The 18,000-nt window shown below is 62.0% G+C and overlaps 1 protein-coding gene across 1 annotated transcript in view; it reads left to right on the plus strand.

Annotated features, from left to right (window-relative positions):
• The window catches only part of MEF2D (myocyte enhancer factor 2D), a 31,182-nt gene extending 16,810 nt beyond the window's left edge, over positions 1–14,372 (plus strand). Inside the window, exons 3-11 of the mRNA XM_081823227.1 lie at positions 1,200–1,357; positions 2,216–2,426; positions 2,611–2,667; positions 4,100–4,290; positions 4,761–4,781; positions 5,927–6,056; positions 9,636–9,852; positions 10,234–10,543; positions 10,755–14,372. Of these exons, the coding sequence (XP_081679353.1) occupies positions 1,200–1,357; positions 2,216–2,426; positions 2,611–2,667; positions 4,100–4,290; positions 4,761–4,781; positions 5,927–6,056; positions 9,636–9,852; positions 10,234–10,543; positions 10,755–10,766 (1,307 nt within the window). The 3' untranslated portion in view covers positions 10,767–14,372. The remainder of the gene's footprint in view (positions 1–1,199; positions 1,358–2,215; positions 2,427–2,610; positions 2,668–4,099; positions 4,291–4,760; positions 4,782–5,926; positions 6,057–9,635; positions 9,853–10,233; positions 10,544–10,754) is intronic.
• Positions 14,373–18,000: the final 3,628 nt, after the last annotated feature.

The following is an 18,000-nucleotide window of genomic DNA, read 5'->3' on the forward strand; positions in this document are numbered from 1 at the left end:
CATCCCCCAGCCCGGTGCCCACCCTGGCCCGCTCCCCACCCCAACCCGCTGCCCACCCAGTCCAGTGTCCACCCAGCCCGCTGCGTCTTTGCTCATGCTTGTCAGGCTGGCGAGACATCCTCTGCTCTGTCTTCCCTCCGGTTCTCTCTCTGTCTTTTTCTCTCCTTGTCCATCCTTGGTCTGTTCCTGCATCTGACTCTCTGTCTCTGTCTCCCTCTTTGTTTCCATCTCTCCTGCTCTGCCTCTGTCCCTTTATGGATCCCTGGGGCTCAATTTTCTGTTTCAAAAAAAGTCAGCATTACAGGCTGTTGAAGGACATGGGCTTTGGAATCCAGTGGTGGCCTTTAGTGGCCACGTGGTCTTGGGCCATGGTGCCTACCTCCACGAAATGGGGCCAGCATGAGCTTTGAAGGGTGTGGTGGGACCTGAACAAGACAGCCCGGTTCTTGCTTCTCACACGGGGGTGTGCGTGCTTTCAGGGGAACAGAACTTCTGCCAGGGAGGCTGGTGCCCGGGAAGCCACAGGCTTGCCTTCCCGGAGAGGGACTCGAACTCCAAGATTTGGAGGAAGTTACCTTAGCTTTATAATAGAGAAAACAGATTTACTCTAGACTGGAATGGAAAACGTACATTTGTTACTCATTCTAAAAGCAGACCGAGTATCTGTGAAGGTGTTTTGAGCAGGAAGAGGGAAGTTTGGGGTCTACTCCAGACCTACCAAGAGTGCCCCAATGTGGCGTGGACCCCTGGGCAAGGACAGCAGCAGGAGCTCTGTAAACACTGGTTTCCTCTGGGCCTTTCTCCCCCTCCTTCCTCTCCCTCCGTCTCCATCTCTGCTTCTCTCCCCCTCTTCCTGTGAGCAGAGCCCAGGGACCAGGCTGGGCAACACCAACCCGGACTGCCTTGCCCCCCGGAGCTACCCCAGGGTCTCAGCCCCCAGCCCATCCCCCCAGGGCCCCTCCCCACCTGCCACCTCGGAAGCAGGGGTCTGTGCTGTGTGTTGCGCATTCCCTGCGGTGGGCCTTGGCCTGAGGCCCCCCCCCAACACTCCCCGCCCAGCACGTGTTCACATGGTGCGGCAGGGCGGGGAAGGGGGGTGGCCGGGAAATGCTGGGGACCCAGAGGAAGGAGGTGGGGAGAAAGTAGGGGGGCGGCGGGGACCCTGCCCCTGCCCCTCCCCTGCGGACGGCTGGCTGGCTGACGCCTGGTGCGGTTGCAGACCCTGAGGAAGAAGGGCTTCAACGGCTGTGACAGCCCCGAGCCCGACGGGGAGGACTCGCTGGAGCAGAGCCCCCTGCTGGAGGACAAGTACCGGCGTGCCAGTGAGGAGCTGGACGGGCTCTTCCGGCGCTACGGGGTGAGCTCACTCACCGTGTCTCTGTCGGCCCCTCCCGGCCCCCCCAGGCGCTGCACAAGAAGCACAGGGAGTGTGAGAGCCCCGAGGTGGACGAGGTGTTTGCCCTGACCCCCCAGACGGAGGAGAAGTATAAAAAGATAGACGAGGAGTTTGATAAAATGATGCAGAGTTATAGACTGGCCGTGAGTAGTCGCATGGAGCGGTCTCCCCATGGTGCATGGTGTGGCTTCGCGCCGGCCCCCGGCCGCCCCTGACGCACGTCCCACGCTGAGCCGTGCGGGGCTGGCGGTGACCACCGAGGCACCGCTGACCTGGGTTGTGGACTCCTTCCGGACGGAGCAGGGCCAGGAGAGGCCCGGAGCGCCCCTCTCGCCAGCAAGGCATGTGTAGATGACGTGAGGGCTTTAGACGGCAGGAGAGTAGGGGTCGTGTTCTTTGTCCAGGTCTTCTCAGGGCAGAGTCCTCAGGGGCCTACGTGGCCACCCCGGCCAAGACCCTCGGTGCAGGCCTTCCCCAGCTGCGTGGGTGCACGTGGGTCTGTATTCAGGCCCTCTAACCTGCTCCCCGTGTGTCCTGCCTGGCTGAGGACTAACCCACCTCCACGGGGGGCCTCGGGAGTCCCCGGTCCCATCTGCCGTGAGCAGAGCCTGTTCTCGTTCTCTGGGCCAGAGCTCGATCCCAAAGCATTCCCTCCAGCGAGCTTCCTCCGAGAGGGCCCGGGGCAGAGAGGTCGAGCTGCGGGCCCTCAGACACACAGCCCAGAGACCAGAGGAACCCGTGCCTGCCCTCTCTCGGGCACGGTGGGTCCAGGGTGGGGGCGTTGCCTGGCCTGACCCCACCTCGCCATCCTCTGTCTAGTCAGCTGTGCCGGCCCCCAACTTTGCCATGCCCGTCACGGTGCCCGTGTCCAGTCAGAGCTCACTGCAGTTCAGCAATCCCAGCGGCTCTCTGGTCACCCCTTCCCTGGTGACATCATCCCTCACGGACCCGCGGCTCCTGTCCCCGCAGCAGCCAGCGCTGCAGAGGAACAGCGTGTCTCCGGGCCTGCCCCAGCGGCCGGCCAGCGCAGGTGAGGTGAAGATGAGGTGTGCTGGGGACTTGGGGATTCCGTCTCCCTTCGCCCCACACGGCATTCTGCCGCTCGCTCGTGTGGCTCCTGAGGGAAGGACCAGGGCTCCTCCCGCTGTTCGGTCTGGGGACCTGCCGTGGAAGGCGCCGTCCTGCCAGCTCACCGTGGTTCTGTTTGTCCCCAGGGGCCATGCTGGGGGGAGACCTCAACAGTGCTAACGGAGCCTGCCCCAGCCCTGTTGGTGAGTGCGGCTGCCCGCCTGCCTTCTCAGCGGCTTCGCGGGCCCGGGGACCAAGAGGGACCCCAATGAGACGGGAGGAAGGTCCCAGGGCCCGAGTCGAGCCTGAGGCTTGTCTGCAGCCCTGATGGGTGTGGGCAGTCATCAGAGATCTGGGCTCAGGGAATCCTGGGCAAGCTGGAAGAAGGGACCAACATTTCCAGCCGGGGGAGAGGATGCAAGTCTTCTCCATCGAGTGGGGGCATCTGGGTGGGATCTGGAGGGTGTGCACGGTGTTGCCGACGCGCTCCCACACAGACCCCCGGCCGCCGACGGCCTCTCCCCTGCCCTGTGCTGTTGTCCGGCCGGTGACTGTGACTTCAAATGTCACCATTGACGTCACGCTGACATTCCTGCCATTCCCGGAGTGATCCGGGAATTGGGATGAGGGCAGCCCCACACTTCCAGGGGAACAGTGTGCTCCCAGGGGACAGAGCAAGGTGACACTGGGGACTGTGGTCGGCCCCGCTTCTCTGGGCTTCAGAACCCCCAGTTCAGCCCCAGGCACCACCTAATGCCTCATGGCAGTGATTGTGTAGCGGGGTCGGGGAGTGGAAGGGATGGTGGCCGCCCTTTCCTCTCTGTGGAGGGCTGGAGAAGCACCTGCAGACTTCAGGCCGTGACGGTCCTTCCAGGCGCTCAGGCCCAGCATGCGGAGCGCGGGTGGGGCCTGGCACGGCTTCCAGCCAGCTGCGTCGCCCTGGGCAAGTCATTGTGCCTCTGCCAGCCAGGCCTCGAGTCTGCTGTTTTGTGACCGGGGCTGACCCACGTCCCGTCTGCCTCGCCGCACAGTTAGCGTGAGGGTTAAATGAGATCGTGCGCACGTGGAGGCCCTGTGTGGATCGTGGCGCAGATGCGCAAGGTCGTTACGACACGCAGGTCTCGTCGTGGTGGTGGCTGTGTTATCGGGCCCCTGTGACCAGTGACAGCCCCACCACCGGCGGATAGCTCATCTTCTCCAGAGCCGCGGGCATCCTGTCATGGGCCCCCGTCTCCTGGCCAGAGCTGCAGTCTGAGTGGTCGAGGTGCCTTGGGGGTCCTCATGGAGGCCCAAGTCCCAGGCCGCCCTCCCCGTCTGCAGCCGGGTCCCTGGGATCGGTCGGGGCAGGTTGTGGGATCGGAAGGTGCTGGACGCCCTGTCTGTGAGACCAGAGGGAGGGAAGGGGGCGAGGCGAGGCCACTGCGGCGTCCAGCTCCAGTGGCCCCCCACCCCTGCTCCGGCACACGTCGCTTAGAGGCAGGGGAATAACCAGTCATTGCTGAGTGAGGGGGCTTCCGCCCTTCTCCCAGGACAGGGTGGTCTTTGGCGAAGGTAAGAGTCTGAGTATGGAGTCCTGGCACACGGGCTGGGGGCTGGGTCCGTGTCTGACCTTTGACCCCCATCTCCTCCTCTCAGGAAATGGCTACGTCAGTGCCCGGGCTTCCCCCGGTCTCCTCCCCGTGGCCAATGGCAACAGTCTCAACAAGGGCATCCCTGCCAAGTCTCCGCCCCCGCCAACCCACAGCGCCCAGCTTGGAGCCCCCAGCCGCAAGCCCGACCTGAGGGTCATCACTTCCCAGGGAGGAAAGGGGTTGATGCATCACTTGGTGAGTGGGTGTCTGCACTGAAGGGCAGGGGCTGGGGCTGGGGAAGAGCCGACCTCCAGCAGGAGAGATGCAGGCTAGCCAATAGGTGGGACTGCCGGAGGGAGACCGTAGAAGCCGGACTGCTCGTGAGCTCTTTCTCCCCAGAGGGCCTTGTGAGAGGTTGGAACGTGGACGTGCCAGCCGCAAGGGCAGGAGGAAGGGACAGGAGGTGGGAGAGAAGGTTCTGTGCTGGGGAGGAGGACGGGAGGGATTTGCCACCACAGCGGAAGGATGAAGGTTTCCTAACGGGTGCATGTTGGGATGTGGCATTTTCTGGAGTCGGTCGGGACGGGGAAGAGCTCTGTCCCAGGCTGGACAGCCGTTCTGCTCGTGTGTGAAGAGCTAGGTGGGGCGGCTGTGGGGGCCGGGGTGTGAGGGGAGGGCAGAGGCCGCAGACTGAACTGCCCCCTTGGTTTTATTTCCGCTCCCAGACTGAGGACCATTTAGATCTGGTAAGTGAGGCCCTGAGACGTGTGCGGTGGCTTGAAAGCCTGGCTCCGCCCGTGGCTCTGCGCCACAGCGTGGAGCGCGCCCTGTCCCTCCCCCAGCGGGCGTGGTGTGTGTTGTTTGGTTACGGGCCAGGAGCTGTGCTCAGTGCCAAACGGGGTACGGAGGTGAATGGGGCGGGGGTCAGGGGTTAGACATGCATGTGTGTCGCGGTGTGCACGTGGACGTCTTTATGGGACGTTGTGTTCACGCAGACCACCCCTTCTCTGCGTGTGTGTGTGCGCGCACGCGTGTGCATGCCGCGGGGGCCAGCCCCAGGCCTCAGGGGCCCCGTCTGGCTGTGCCCCAGGATGCTGCGTTAGGGGGGCTGGACCGGACTTGCCCTCTGGCTCAGTCCCACTGAGCATGCTTGGAACCCGGGGAGGGGCCTCCTTAGGAGGAGAGCCAGCCAGACCGGGACAGCACGTCCCCCGAGGCGGCTGAGGCCCAAGGAGAGGCCAGAGCTGCCCGTGGCCGGGGCTCGCCGCCGCCTCTCTGCCTCCCGTGTGCTCAGCCCCGCACAGCCCGCCTCACACGCGCTCAGACACATGCCGCCCCGCACGCGCTGTCACACTCGCGTACTCACCCTCAGCCAGGAGTGGGGCGGGGGCTCCTCCCTCCCCAGCTCCCTGACGGGCGGCCAGAGAGGCTGGAAAAGGCAGGCGGGCTTTGGCGGCCAACACGGCGGCGGTTTCGGCCCCAGCGCGGAGCTGGAATAAACAAGTGACTCAGCGGCAGATGGAGCTGACAGCCCCACACACGTGTGTGCACACGCAGGCACACACCACACCGGGCCCCTCGCTGCCCGCACACATGCTGGCGTGCCCCGGCAGGGCGTGCGCTGCCCCAGGCCGGGGGGGAGGGCCCCGGGCCTGCCCTCGCTCGGCCCCGGGGCGGCGTGCTGTCCTCCATGCACGTGTGCACGCCCCCCTCCCCGCTCGCAGCCTCTCGGGGAATGCACCAGCGCTCGTGTGGGTCTGCGGGCGCCTCTATGCCCAGCCGTCCCCCCTGGGCTATGGGGGGCAGGGGCCCCAGCTGGGCCTTGCAGTGGAGGGCCAGGGGAACGTAGCCACCCTCCTGCCGCCTGGTGACAGACCCTTTCCTCCTGCAGAACAATGCCCAGCGCCTTGGGGCCTCCCAGTCTACCCACTCACTCACCACGCCAGTGGTTTCCGTGGCAACACCGAGTTTACTCAGCCAGGGCCTCCCCTTCTCCTCCATGCCCACTGCCTACAATACAGGTGAGTCCTCAAGCCCCTCAGCCCCCCTGTAGCTGCTTGGCCTTGGGGCGGGGCGGGACCAGAGGGGGAGCAGGAGATAGTCCCGGGGGATGCTCCAGTGGATTGCGGGGAGCCCCCACCTGATGGAGGTCGCCAGCAAATAGAAACAGGATGCCCACTGAAATGTGAATTTCACATAAAACAAGGAATAATTTTTCAGGATAAGTATGCGTCAAAGACGTTCTTCTGCTGAAATGTTAAAAAATTATTCATTGTTTTGTCTGAAATTCAAATTAATAAGTAGGTATTCCCCATTTTTAATACAGGACCTAATGGAGAAAAGAGTCCCCGCCCTTAGGGACTGAGGAGGAGCCGGGCCAGAGGTGGGCTGAGCAGATGATTCCAGCAGCCCAGGGCTGGGGGGAGAGGAGGGGGCATGGTCGGTTCAGCAAGGCTTCCTGGAGGAGGAAGAGGAGGAGGGAGTAAGGGAGAGAAGACAGGTAGAGGAGGCCAGAGAGAGAAAGCCTGTCAGGAAGGTTTACCCAGCCTCCCGGGAAAGCCAAGAGGGGTAGGGGGAGGGGGGAGGACAGGGCCCCTCACCCTGGTGGTGGCTCCATGGCGGGCTGATGGGGAGGGGAGAGGAGTGGGGGGACCGATGAAGGTCGGGGAGGGGTGTGAAGGTGGAGAGCTGCTCAGAGACACGGGAGAGGTGTCTGGGTCGAAGAATTCAGACAGGACACCCAGTGCCCAGGCCGTCCTGGGTACCCACTGCCCCTCCCAGGACCAGTCAGTGACACTCTGGGCCATCCTGGCCCGCACTCCACGCTGTCGTGTCAGGAAGGACTTCCCCGTGGGGAAATCCCACTGCCGAGACCTCAGCCACCCCTCACGGTCCCTCACCCCTGACTGGCTGGTGCTGGGGCTGTTTGTGATGAGATCAGACTAGATTAAAAGGTCCCTAAACTTCTTCCTCCTCCCCAAGCCTCCATTCCGGACACCCATACAGATCCTCTCACGATCCTACCTCTTCCGTGGGTAAAAATCTAGAGCCCAGGCTCAGACACAGGGAAGCCCTGGGGGCAGGAAAGAGCTGGAGCTGCCCCACTGTGGAGAGGGGCCAGACCCCGCCGTGCGTGTCCCCGTCCAGGTTTTCCCACCCAGGTGTGGTGCGGGCAGTCCCTCGTCCCGTTCATGCATGGGGTCCTCGGGCCGCCTCAGATGGCCGTGCCCCTGGGGGCCAGTGTCCTCTGGGAGAGTCGTGGGCAGGCGGGGAGTTTGGCAGAGGGCAGCACAGACCACTGTTCAGGAGCCACCGTGTTTGGGAATCCCAAAATGTGATGGTGGTTTCCTGCCCTCCTCTCTGGCCCTTGCAAGTCTCTTGAAGCAGGAGGGGAGGTTGGCGGGCGTCCGTGAAGCTGGGACAGGCGCCCGGCAAGGCCAGACTTTAGACTCTTTTGTCAGTCTGGTGTGAAAGCAGGTTCTGACCCTGGGCCTGCCCTTGGGGCCCTGCTGGGAAGTGTGGGCTTCCTCCCATCCTCCCAGGAGCCGGGGCTCCGGTTCGTCCTGCTGCTGCAGTCTGTCAGCAGGCCTCAGTTTCGACAGCGGGTGTGTTCAGGTGCCCATACGTACATAAACAACACACTGCTGTTTCGCTGTTCACCGCTCGCAGTCCTTGGCCCCGGTCCAAGTTCCGGCTGCGGGCGATGTGGCTCTGGGGACGTCCTGGGTAAGGGACAGGCCTGGCCCCCTGCTGACACTGGCTGCAGAGGTCTGGTGGCTGTGGGTGGGCTGCCAGGCGGCCTGTGGGCCACGTCCTCCCTTCCAGGACGCCCCGGGCCTCCGCGTAGATGGGGCTGGAGTGTGGTGGCAACATGCGGGAGCCCCTGCCCCTCGGCTGCAGAGGGGTGGTGGGCGAGGTTGTACGCTCTTTGAGCGTGGGCATCCTTGTCTGTAAAATGAGTCCGAGGGGCTCCTTCCTGCCCTCGCTTTCCTTTTTTTTTTTTTCTTTCTTTCTTTCCTTTCTTTCTTTCTTTCTTTCCTTCTTTCCTTCCTTCTTTCCTTCTTTCTTTCTTTCTTTCTTTGACAGAGAGAGACACAGCGAGAGAGGGAACACAAGCAGGGGGAGTGGGAGAGGGAGAAGCAGGCTTCCCGCGGAGCAGGGATCCTGATGCCAGGCTCGATCCCAGGACCCTGGGATCATGACCTGAGCCGAAGGCAGTCGCTTAACCGACTGAGCCACCCAGGTGCCCCGCTCTGCTTTTTCTAAGAATGGCTCAAAGCTGCTGGCTAATGTGAGACCAGAGGCAAGCAGGGACCATCTGTAGGCCAGGCTTACGGGTCAGCGAGGAGCCCGGGGCCTTGTCTTAGCTCCTCCACTGGCTCTGGGACCCGGGGCTCCCCACGCTGGAGGCTGCGGTTGCCTCGTTTGTGAATTAGTAACAGCGCCAGGCCAGCCTTCGGAAACGTCCCGCGTGCCAGACGCGGCTGTGCGTGCCCCGTGTGCGTTCGCCGCTCCGCGGTCTCGCGGCTGCGTGTGATACAGGCGGGACCCCTCTGCCTCCGCCCGCCGCCGCTTGCCCCGGGTCACAGGCCTTGGGAGGCCTCGCCCTTGCCCTGCACCTTCCTGCTCGGTTGCGCGGCGGGGCCGTCGTCCCTGCAGAGACGGGAGCTGCAGCCCGCGATCCCTTGAGTGAGCTCGGTGGTGGGACCACGCGGGGCATGCCCACACGCCCCCACAGTGCCAGCGCCCTGGGCTCCTCGGGGGACCTTTACTAAGCTGCCCGAGACTGGCTGCAGCCTGGAACGCCCCAGGATGCCGTGGGGGACATGGGGGACAGCGTTGGTTGTGCAAACATCAGCTTCTTCATTGAGACGGGAATGGTCGACAGCAAGGGGCACCGCCTCGCGGGGAATGTGCCAGAATCCTGGCCCGGCGCTCTGGGCCCCACGAGGCTCTGCAGGCCCAGCAGGGGCACACGCGCGTCCGTCCGCCGGGTTGGTGTGCGGGCACGGCGGCTCGAACCCCTGCCGCGCTGACGGTCTCGAGAGGAGCCGCGGGGTGGTGACGGCACTTAGCCTCCGTGCGCCATCCCTCTCGCAGCCCCACAACGCCCCTGTCTCAGAAAGGACCTGGCAGTTGAAGAGATGACAGACATGTATTAGGCCCTCCTGACTTCTTTTTTTTTAGAGATTTTATTTATTTATTTGACAGAGAGAGACAGAGAGAGAGGGAACACCAGCAGGGGGAGCGGGAGAGGGAGAAGCAGGCTTCCCGCCAAGCAGGGAGCCCGATGCGGGTCTCGATCCCAGGACCCCGGGATCATGACCTGAGCCGAAGGCAGTCGCTTAACCGACTGAGCCACCCAGGCGCCCTAGACCCTCCTGACTTCTTTCCCCTTCTTTTTTGAGTTGACGTTCTGAGAGTGGTATCTACACGTGGTACCAAAAAAGAAAGTTAACACTACTTTAAAAACGCACCTCTCTTCATCCTGCTGAGAAGCAGCACCTGCTGCCTGCGTCGACGTGCGTTCCCTTAGTGGGGGGCCCTGCGCTGGGGGGCCCTGCTGAGTCCATCCTTCCTCTCACCCCCCACCCCTGCAGATTACCAGCTGAGCAGTGCCGAGCTCTCCTCCCTCCCAACCTTCAGCTCGCCTGGGGGGCTGTCGCTAGGCAGTGTCACCGCCTGGCCTCAGCCCGCACAGCCGCCCCAGCCGCCCCAGCCGCAGCCGCCCCAGCCGCCCCAGCCGCCGCCCCAGCAGCCCCAGCAGCCGCCCCAGCCGCAGCCCCATCTGGTCCCCGTGTCTCTCAGCAGCCTGATGTGAGTCCTGGGGCGCTGCGGGGGGGGGGGGCGCGGGAGGCTTGGGGAAAAGGAGGCTCCTGTCGGGAGGGAGCGGGGTGGCCCCCTTGAGGTGCTCTGTCACCAGTGGACAGCACGGGACATGGGATACTACGCGGCCTGGGAGCCCCTCCCCCCGGAGCCCCTCCCCTGCCAGCCCAGAGCACCAGGATGCCGTGGGGGACACGGGAACAGAAAACTAACGTGGCTCCTTCCCTTCTTTCCCCTCTTCCCTCACTTGGCCCCTCTCCTCCCGGCTCCTCTCTGTCCGTGTCCCTCCCTGCCCCACCTCCTCCCTCTCCCTCCCGGGCCCCCCATCCCTTCTGTGTCCCGCACCTCCTCTGCTTCTGTCCCGGTGCCCAGCCCGGGCAGCCCTCTGCCTCACGTGGGGGCTGCCCTCACAGTCACCACCCACCCCCACATCAGCATCAAGTCGGAGCCGGTGTCCCCTAGCCGCGAGCGCAGCCCTGCGCCGCCCCCTCCAGCTGTGTTCCCAGCGGCCGCCCGCCCGGAGCCTGGCGATGGCCTCAGCAGCCCGGCCAGCAGCTCCTACGAGACCGGGGACCGGGACGACGGACGGGGGGACTTCGGGCCCACGCTGGGCCTGCTGCGCCCAGCCCAGGAGCCCGAGGCTGAGGGCCCTGCTGTGAAGAGGATGCGGCTCGACACCTGGGTACTGTAGCGTCACCCCTCCCGCCCGCCAGTGTGTGCTGCACCCCGGGACCACCCTCACCCCGAGCCCCCACCCGGGAGGCCTCTGGGCCACCTCCGCACCCCCCCCGCCCCCCGCTGCAGGCCCTGGCCCTGTGGGGAGAGGGGCGTGGGGGACGCCCAGCCCGCGGCCAGGGCCCTGACACCCCGCTCTCCATCTCCTCTCTCTGCAGACATTAAAGTGACGATTCCCAGCCCCCTCCTCTCAGCCTCCCTGACGAAGAGTTGACAATCTCACCGCCCACCCCTCCCGGCCCTGGGCTCCTCCCGCTCGACCCCCACTTCCTTTTGTGCTCCGTGTCCTGTTGACGGTTACATTTGTGTATAATTATTATATTATTATTATTATTATTATATTTTTTTTAATTTGGATTCTCGCTTTGGAGAGGAGGATGCTCCTGTCCCCTCTTTCTGCACCCCCCGCCATTTTACTGGCTGGGGGGGCTCTTTTTTGCGGGAAGGGGGACACTTTGCACGTTGTACACATATGCTGCAGGAGGGGGTGGGGAGCCCGACAGGCCCTTGGGACAGGACGGGTGCCGAGCCCTGCATGCGGAGCCCTCCCACCCCACCCCCAGATAGAGGGAGATAACCAAAAAACCTACCAGGCCACAAAACCCCTTATAATATACTGAAACCCCAAAGTCGGCCTGATGGGTGGGTTTGTGTTTAAGGGGGCAAGTGAGCCCAGGTTCTGAAAAGGGTCTCTGCGTCTGGGCTATTCCCGTGGCCACAGGCACATGGGGTGAAATGCCCAAGCTTGGCCCCCCAGTGCCCCTGCACACACACAACACTCTCACGGGTTCATGCATGAGCTGCACCCCCAAGGTGTGGGGGTGCTGGCCGAGCCTCTGGGCTGGGAAGGCTGCCTGGGATTCGGAGGCCGGGGGCAGGGTTTGAGGTAGGGGGCCCCTCGGAAGCACATTTGGAGAGAAAGACGGAGAGCCATGAGGAGGGGCCGAGAGCCGGGGTGAGGGGTGACTCGGGGCCCCCTTCTGTCCCTGGTAGTTTCTCTAAGATACACAGTGCAATAGCTCCCCGTCCCTGGGCTGACACCAGCCCCCGAAAGCAGGCCACAAAGTGCAGGGAGGACGGCGGGCGGGGGAGGGAACAGCTCAGCAGGACTGGCGCCCCGGCGTCCAGGGGCACATGGGAGTGGGGGCTCTCTCTTCCTTGCACGGACACATCCCCAAAGGAGGGACACTGGGGTGGCGTGAGGGTGGGAGGCCCGCCTGCCTCCTTTCCTCCTAGGCCCTCCCCAGCCCCCTCCCCGCTCCTCCCGCCCGACCCCACCTCCCTGGTCGGCTACCTCCTGCCCCACCACCCCCGGCAGCCCACCTTCCCTCTTGGCTACTGTAACTGTAAATAGCAACCTTTGGAAAACGTTAGCAGTGTAACAGTCCAGGAAACTGTTTTTTTTGTTGTTGTTGTATTGATATGAAATGAGATTCTATTTTTGTCAAAGTATATTGTAATAATAACGACTCAAGCGGCCCGTACTGTACAGATGAGACTCTTCTGCTGTTGTTCTTGCTCCCCGCCCCGCCCCTCTCTGCTGGGACCTCAGGCTGGACCCCAGATCAGACGGGGGGGGCAGGCCCCCAGCCTGCCACCCGGAGGGGGCTGGCCCGAGTGGGCAGGTGGCGTGTGCAGGCGGACAGGGCGTCTGCCCCAGTCCTTCCCCTGCACCCAGCTCCTCTGCCTCAGGGACGCAGCGCTCCCTGGGGGCGTCATCCCAGTAGGACAGCAGACGGTAGACAAGGCCCAGCTTTGCGGTCCTGCCTCTGCGACCCAGCCGCTTGCAGTATCCCGACACTTGACGCAGGGAGGGAACCAGAAGCAGGGGCGTACGTGACCACACGTGCACCTGAGCGTGTTCGTGAGGGCATCCGGTATCTGTGTGTGTGTATGGGGGCGTGGACGTACCGGTGTGTGTCTCTGAGCCCATCTGGGCCTATCCACGGATCTGTGTGAATCGAGCTCCGAGGGCATGTCCGTGTGTGCACGTGCCTGGCGTTTGCGCAGGGACAGTGGCCGCTGGGCCGCACAGCCCTGGCTTCCAGCTCCACGCCCCTCCAGCTTGGCCCCTGCCCCAGTCCACCCTCCGCTTTGACAGGTTTGGACCACAGTTGGGGGGATCCGGCAGTTGCCCCCTTTGCCTCTCGCTGGGGCCCTGCCTCTCCTGGGCTCCACACACAAGTGGCCACCCGATCTCCGGTCCTTTGCACACATGCAGCTGCCCTTCCTGCTCTTCCCCCACCCCAGTCCTGCTTTCAGGGTGACACTCATGATTCTCTTCCTTCTTGAAGCTTCTTCTTTGGGCCGTGATCCTTCCTTACTCAGAGTTTAAGCCCCACCTGCTGATTGGGCACACAGCATGTCCCAACCTACTCCGTGGGTTCCTAGAGGGAGTTTGAAGAGTCGACGAGACTCGATCAGGGCCTCGAAGTACGCCAGGGTATAGGCTTGCGCATGCATGCATCCCCAGAGCCTTGCCCAGTGTCTGGCACGTAGTTGTTGCACAGTAAATGCCGAATGGGTGAGCGATAGGTGCTCAATAAAGCTCGAGTGACTGGCTTTCCCTTCTCAGGCTGTTCCTGGCAGCAGTCCGCCCACCTTTGGAAGCTGGGCTTGGCCGCCACTAGACACACGGTGGGGACGAGAGCCCCTGCGGTTCACGGTGCAATATTCACCAGTTTTGCCCTCTGCCTTGTAATGGCAAACCTGGCTTTTGATTACCGTGTGTGTGTGTGTGTGTGTGTGTGTGTGTGTGTGTGTCCGTCCTTCCTCTCTCCCTGGGGGCAGGGGGTGGGTCTGTGAATGAATATGTGACATTTCTGCAATTCAGTATCCCAAGGTTTCTCTTGGGGGTAGGGGCTCCTGGCTGGCCAGACGCATGGGTCCCTGGGAACCCAGACCTCAAGCGGGGGGGGGGGGCTTCATTTCTTCCTCTCGCAAAGCCAAATTTGCCTCCACCTACTCCTTCCTCCTAAGAACTGGGCGTTTGCCAAAGTAATCACTGGAGTCATCCCACGCCCCTCCCTTCCCCAGCCTTCCCACAGCTTCCAGGGACAGTGGGCAAGAGGACCCTCCCATTCCACTGGGACGCACCATTCCCCCCTCCCCAGCAGTGCCCTCGATGCAGCAAGACTGACCCCCGACCTTTACCCAGCCCTCCCCACCTTGGACAGGAAGGAATTAATGCACCTTCTCTTGATTATTTATTTGTTTGGAGAGACAGAAATGATGTAAAAGTGTATCTAGAAATATCTATATCTATATATTTTTAACTGACTCTTTGGAATCCCCTGGGGTGGGGTGGGGGTGAATTTAGGCTTTCATAGAGGAGAGGAGACCTGGAGCCTGGGAACTCTTGTCCTCTCCTCTGCCACCTCTGTCCACCCCCTAAGCGATGGTGGAAGGCGTGGGATTTGTGTGGGGGCAGGGGGCTCGAATGTTCTATGGAGAATCTGGATTCTCTTTGTCTTCCCCATTCAGGTCCCAGAGGGAAGGGGGAGAGGGAGGGAGGCATGGAGGTGCCCCCCCAAACCCGACAATCACCCACACTCCTGGGGCTGCTCCTGGGTCCTGGGCAGGGCGAGTCCAAGTGTGTGGCTGTTGATTTGTTTTCAATATTTCTTTCCGTGCTGTATGGTGATGCTTTCTTAGTATTCTACACAATAAGAAGACAAAGTCCTCGGGATTCTTATGAGTTTTGTTTGAAAACTCTTTCACTATATTTGTTGTAAAGAGGTTTACTATTAAAAGAAAAAGAATACACGTTTCTGATACTTGGGCTCGGGTTCTGGTTTCTTTGGCGCGGCTGGCGGAGGAGAGGACCGGGTGGCCCGAGGGTCCGCTCAGCACGGTGGCGGGGGGTGAGGGGTGCTCCCGGGTCTCAGGTGAGCGGTTCCTCCAGGTGCTGTCAGAAGCAGAGGCCGCCCCACACGGGCCGGGGTTGTCCTGGGGGAAGCCACACGGGGGGTCCTGGAGCGCGAGAGGCAGAGAAGCAGTGCCCTAGGCCAGGTCAGGAGCAGGGTCGTGGGGGACAGGGCTCCAGCCACCATCAAGAACTCGCCGTGGGTCCTGCTGACGCGGGCCGCCCTCTTACCCCTTCAGGGTGCTTTAACGGTGCCAGGGAGCCTCTCCCTGCTCTCCGAGGGCACCCCCGAGGGCCCCCCAACCTGGTGCCGCCCTGCCGGAGGGTCAAACGTGGCGTCTGGCTTGGCCCCAGCAGGGTGCGCACAGGCCGGCGCTGCTGAAGCACAGAGGGACGCGGGGGCGTCTCCAAGTGCGGGAAGTCCCCCCGTGGCGGGGTCGTGCTCACCGCGTCGGGGTCGTGGGGGTCGTGGGGGTCGGCCAGTCCCGGTGCTGGCGCCCCGGCTTCCTGTCTGTACGATGCAGTGATCTGTACTGGCCTCCCTCCCGGGGCCACCGCGGGCCGCACCTCGCTGCTCCCTCAGCTGCGGCAGAGAGAAAGGAGGCGCAGAAGGGCTTCCCCGTCCTCCAGATGCGCCCCCGCCCCGGCTGCCCTGCGCTCGCCCCTTGGAGAGACGGCCTCCGGGTACCCCAGCCTGGCCCTGGCGGGGTCCTCCCTCACACCGACGCGTGGTGGGCACGTGTGTGCAAGGAAGCCCGGCCGGCAGGGCGGAAGGCAGGGCACTTCTGCGGCGGGGTCCCTCTCATCGTTTTGGGGGACGCCAGGGGCCACGCTGTGGCACGGAAGCAGCTCTGAGGAGAGGCCTCCCATCCACAGCCTTCCATAGAGGTCCACGCCTCCCCAGACACGGCCAGGGCGCCCCCACTCGCGGGACGCCCCGGTGCCCGTGAGGCGCCCTGACGCGACACCGAATCCCCAGCAGAACCCCCCTCCCTTGTCCCTCGATCTCTGTCCCTGCTCTGTGTGCTGGGTGGGCGTTACTGTTGCCCACTGGTACCTCTGTCCTCTTCCCCTTCCTGCACGTGCACACTGCTTCCCAGTCACCGAGTCGGCATGCCGGGTCAGCGGACCGGTTCTGGCCAAGGCACTGTCAGGGCAAGTCAGGCGCGTCCCTCCCGAGAGCAAACTGGTGCATGGCTGTCCGAGTGCTGTCCCTGCTGTGTGAGTGGCCGAAGCCATCAGAGGGCCCGGGTCATTAAGCTGCCTCCAGGTGTTACCACCGTGGACTTCGTGTGAACAGAAAATAAGCCCCAGAGATTCACAGAGATCTCCACAGAGATGGTGTCTGCAACAGAGCCTCGCCTCTCCAGACTGATGGAGGGCCCACCCACAGCCGCACAACCTGGGAGCCCCATTCACTGCTGTGCCCCTGCGGGGGGCGCCGAGATCTCTGCACGTGATGTAGTCCGGAACTGGTTGGCCCGCTGGTTCTGCCCCTGCGCGGTTGTGCGGCCGGCCGTGGGCAGTCTCCCCAAGCTGCTGTAGGCCTGCGCTTCCCCGGTCCGTCCTCCCCACTGGGGGGCAGCTCTGCTCATCTGACACGGCAGCGTCCAAACTCCCCGGCTTGGCTCCCAGGGCCTTCAAAGAGTCAACACAACCTCCTCCTGTTCAGGCTTCGTCTGTGTGTCCTGCGGCGCATCCCCTGGGCCCTAGACCAGCCAGGCAGCCCACTCCGCATCCTGACAGATCATTCGGTTCTCTGCTCCTGCTCTCTTTCCGTCCGAAATGCAGCAAACGCGCATTAAGCACCTACTCTGTGGGAACCCTCTGTTAGGCCCTGGAAACAGAGAGAAGGCCAGGCAGCTCACAGCTTAGACAAGAGCCAAGTGAAGCAACAGCTGACCCTTGAGTCAGCGGTCTGCAGTAAATGTCACATAGGAAGGAGATGAGTGCACTGCGGGATCAGACTTGAGGCACACCCAAATCCAAGCTAGGCGATGCCAGGGGAGGCTTCTGGGTTTGAAGACAGTAGGTGTTCCTGGGCCAACATGGACAGGGAAGACATTCCTGCTGGCAGGAAGAGCATGTGGTGTGCTCAGGAGACCTCAGATTGTGCTGCAGGTCAAGGGAACAGTAGAGAAAGCAGAGGAGGGAGGCAGAAGCCTCACCGTGAAGGGCCTTATTGCCATGGTTTGGGCTTTATTCTGCAGATGTTTGGTCTTCAAATGGATTTTAAGTAGAAGAGGGACTTGGTCAGATCTGCATTTCAGAAAGCTCCTGCCAGCGCAAGCTCCTTCCCACAGTGGTGTGGAGGACCAGTGGGAGGGCCAGTGGGGGAGACGTGGAGGCATGGTGTGGGAGGACCAGTCAGGATCCTTTACAAGTGAGAGGGTGAATTTAGCAAATATTATTAAATTTTATTTTATTTTTAAAGATTATTTATTGGGGCGCCTGGGTGGCTCAGTTGGTTAAGCTTTTGAAAAAAAAAAAGATTATTTATTTATTTATTTGACAGAGAGAGACACAGCGAGAGAGGGAACACAAGCAGGGGGAGAGGGACAGGGAGAAGCAGGCTTCCCGCGGAGCAGGGAGCCCGATGCGGGGCTTGATCCCAGCACCCTGGGATCATGACCTGAGCCGAAGGCAGCCGCTTAACCGACTGAGCCACCCAGGCGCCCCGCAAATATTATTATTAAGTTTTAAAGATTGTTTTTAAGTAATCTCTACAACCAACTTGGGGCTCAAATTCACAACCCACAATTCTGAGATCAAGAGTTGCACACTCCAGCGACTGAGCCAGCCGGGCACCCCTTGGTAAAGATGAAAGAGGTAGAATTATAGGACTTGGAAAATGCCTGGTGAAGGCAGAGGAGGAAGGAAAGGAAGGGGGATCAGTGGCTCCCACACTCATGCTTGGAATTCCGACTGGGCGGTGGCGCTGCAGCCCCCAGTCCGTCTGCAGCAGGGAGGTTTTCAGACTGAGTTAGAGGCACGCACGGAAGCCATTCACGGCATTGGTAGATGGTCATCCTGTTCAGGCCTGCGGGTACATCACCCGGTGCGTAGGGAGGTTTTTCTGAAGAGGGAAGTTATTCACGGTGTTGGTCACCCATGAAGTCGACCTCAGGACATGGGAACTCCAAGGACCATGAAGGGAGGCTGGAGGCCGGGCAAGAAGAGAGCCATGTCTAGGCCCTGAGCTGCACACGGGTATTGGTGTTGTGTAGGTGAAATGAACCACAAATGTAGTTCCTGTGATCTCCTGCCTTTACCAAAGCCTTGCTTGACTCACTAGTCTTATGCTAATTTTTTTTAAGCTTATTATTATTTTTTTAATAATGTCTATACCCAATATGGGGCTCCAACTTACCACCCTGAGGTCAACAGTCGCACGCTCTTCTGACTCAGCCAGCCATGTGCCCCTAGCCTTGTGCTAATCTTGAACAAGGGAACACTCATTGGTGCATTCTTTGGGGGCATCAAGGGGCAGGGAGGGGGATACAGGTGCTCTGCTCCCCAGGAGTGGCTGCAGGGCTAGT

Source organism: Leptonychotes weddellii, chromosome 6 (genome assembly GCF_054177405.1).
Source record: "Leptonychotes weddellii isolate Sample4059 chromosome 6, ASM5417740v2, whole genome shotgun sequence".
Taxonomy (NCBI): Eukaryota; Metazoa; Chordata; class Mammalia; order Carnivora; family Phocidae; genus Leptonychotes; species Leptonychotes weddellii.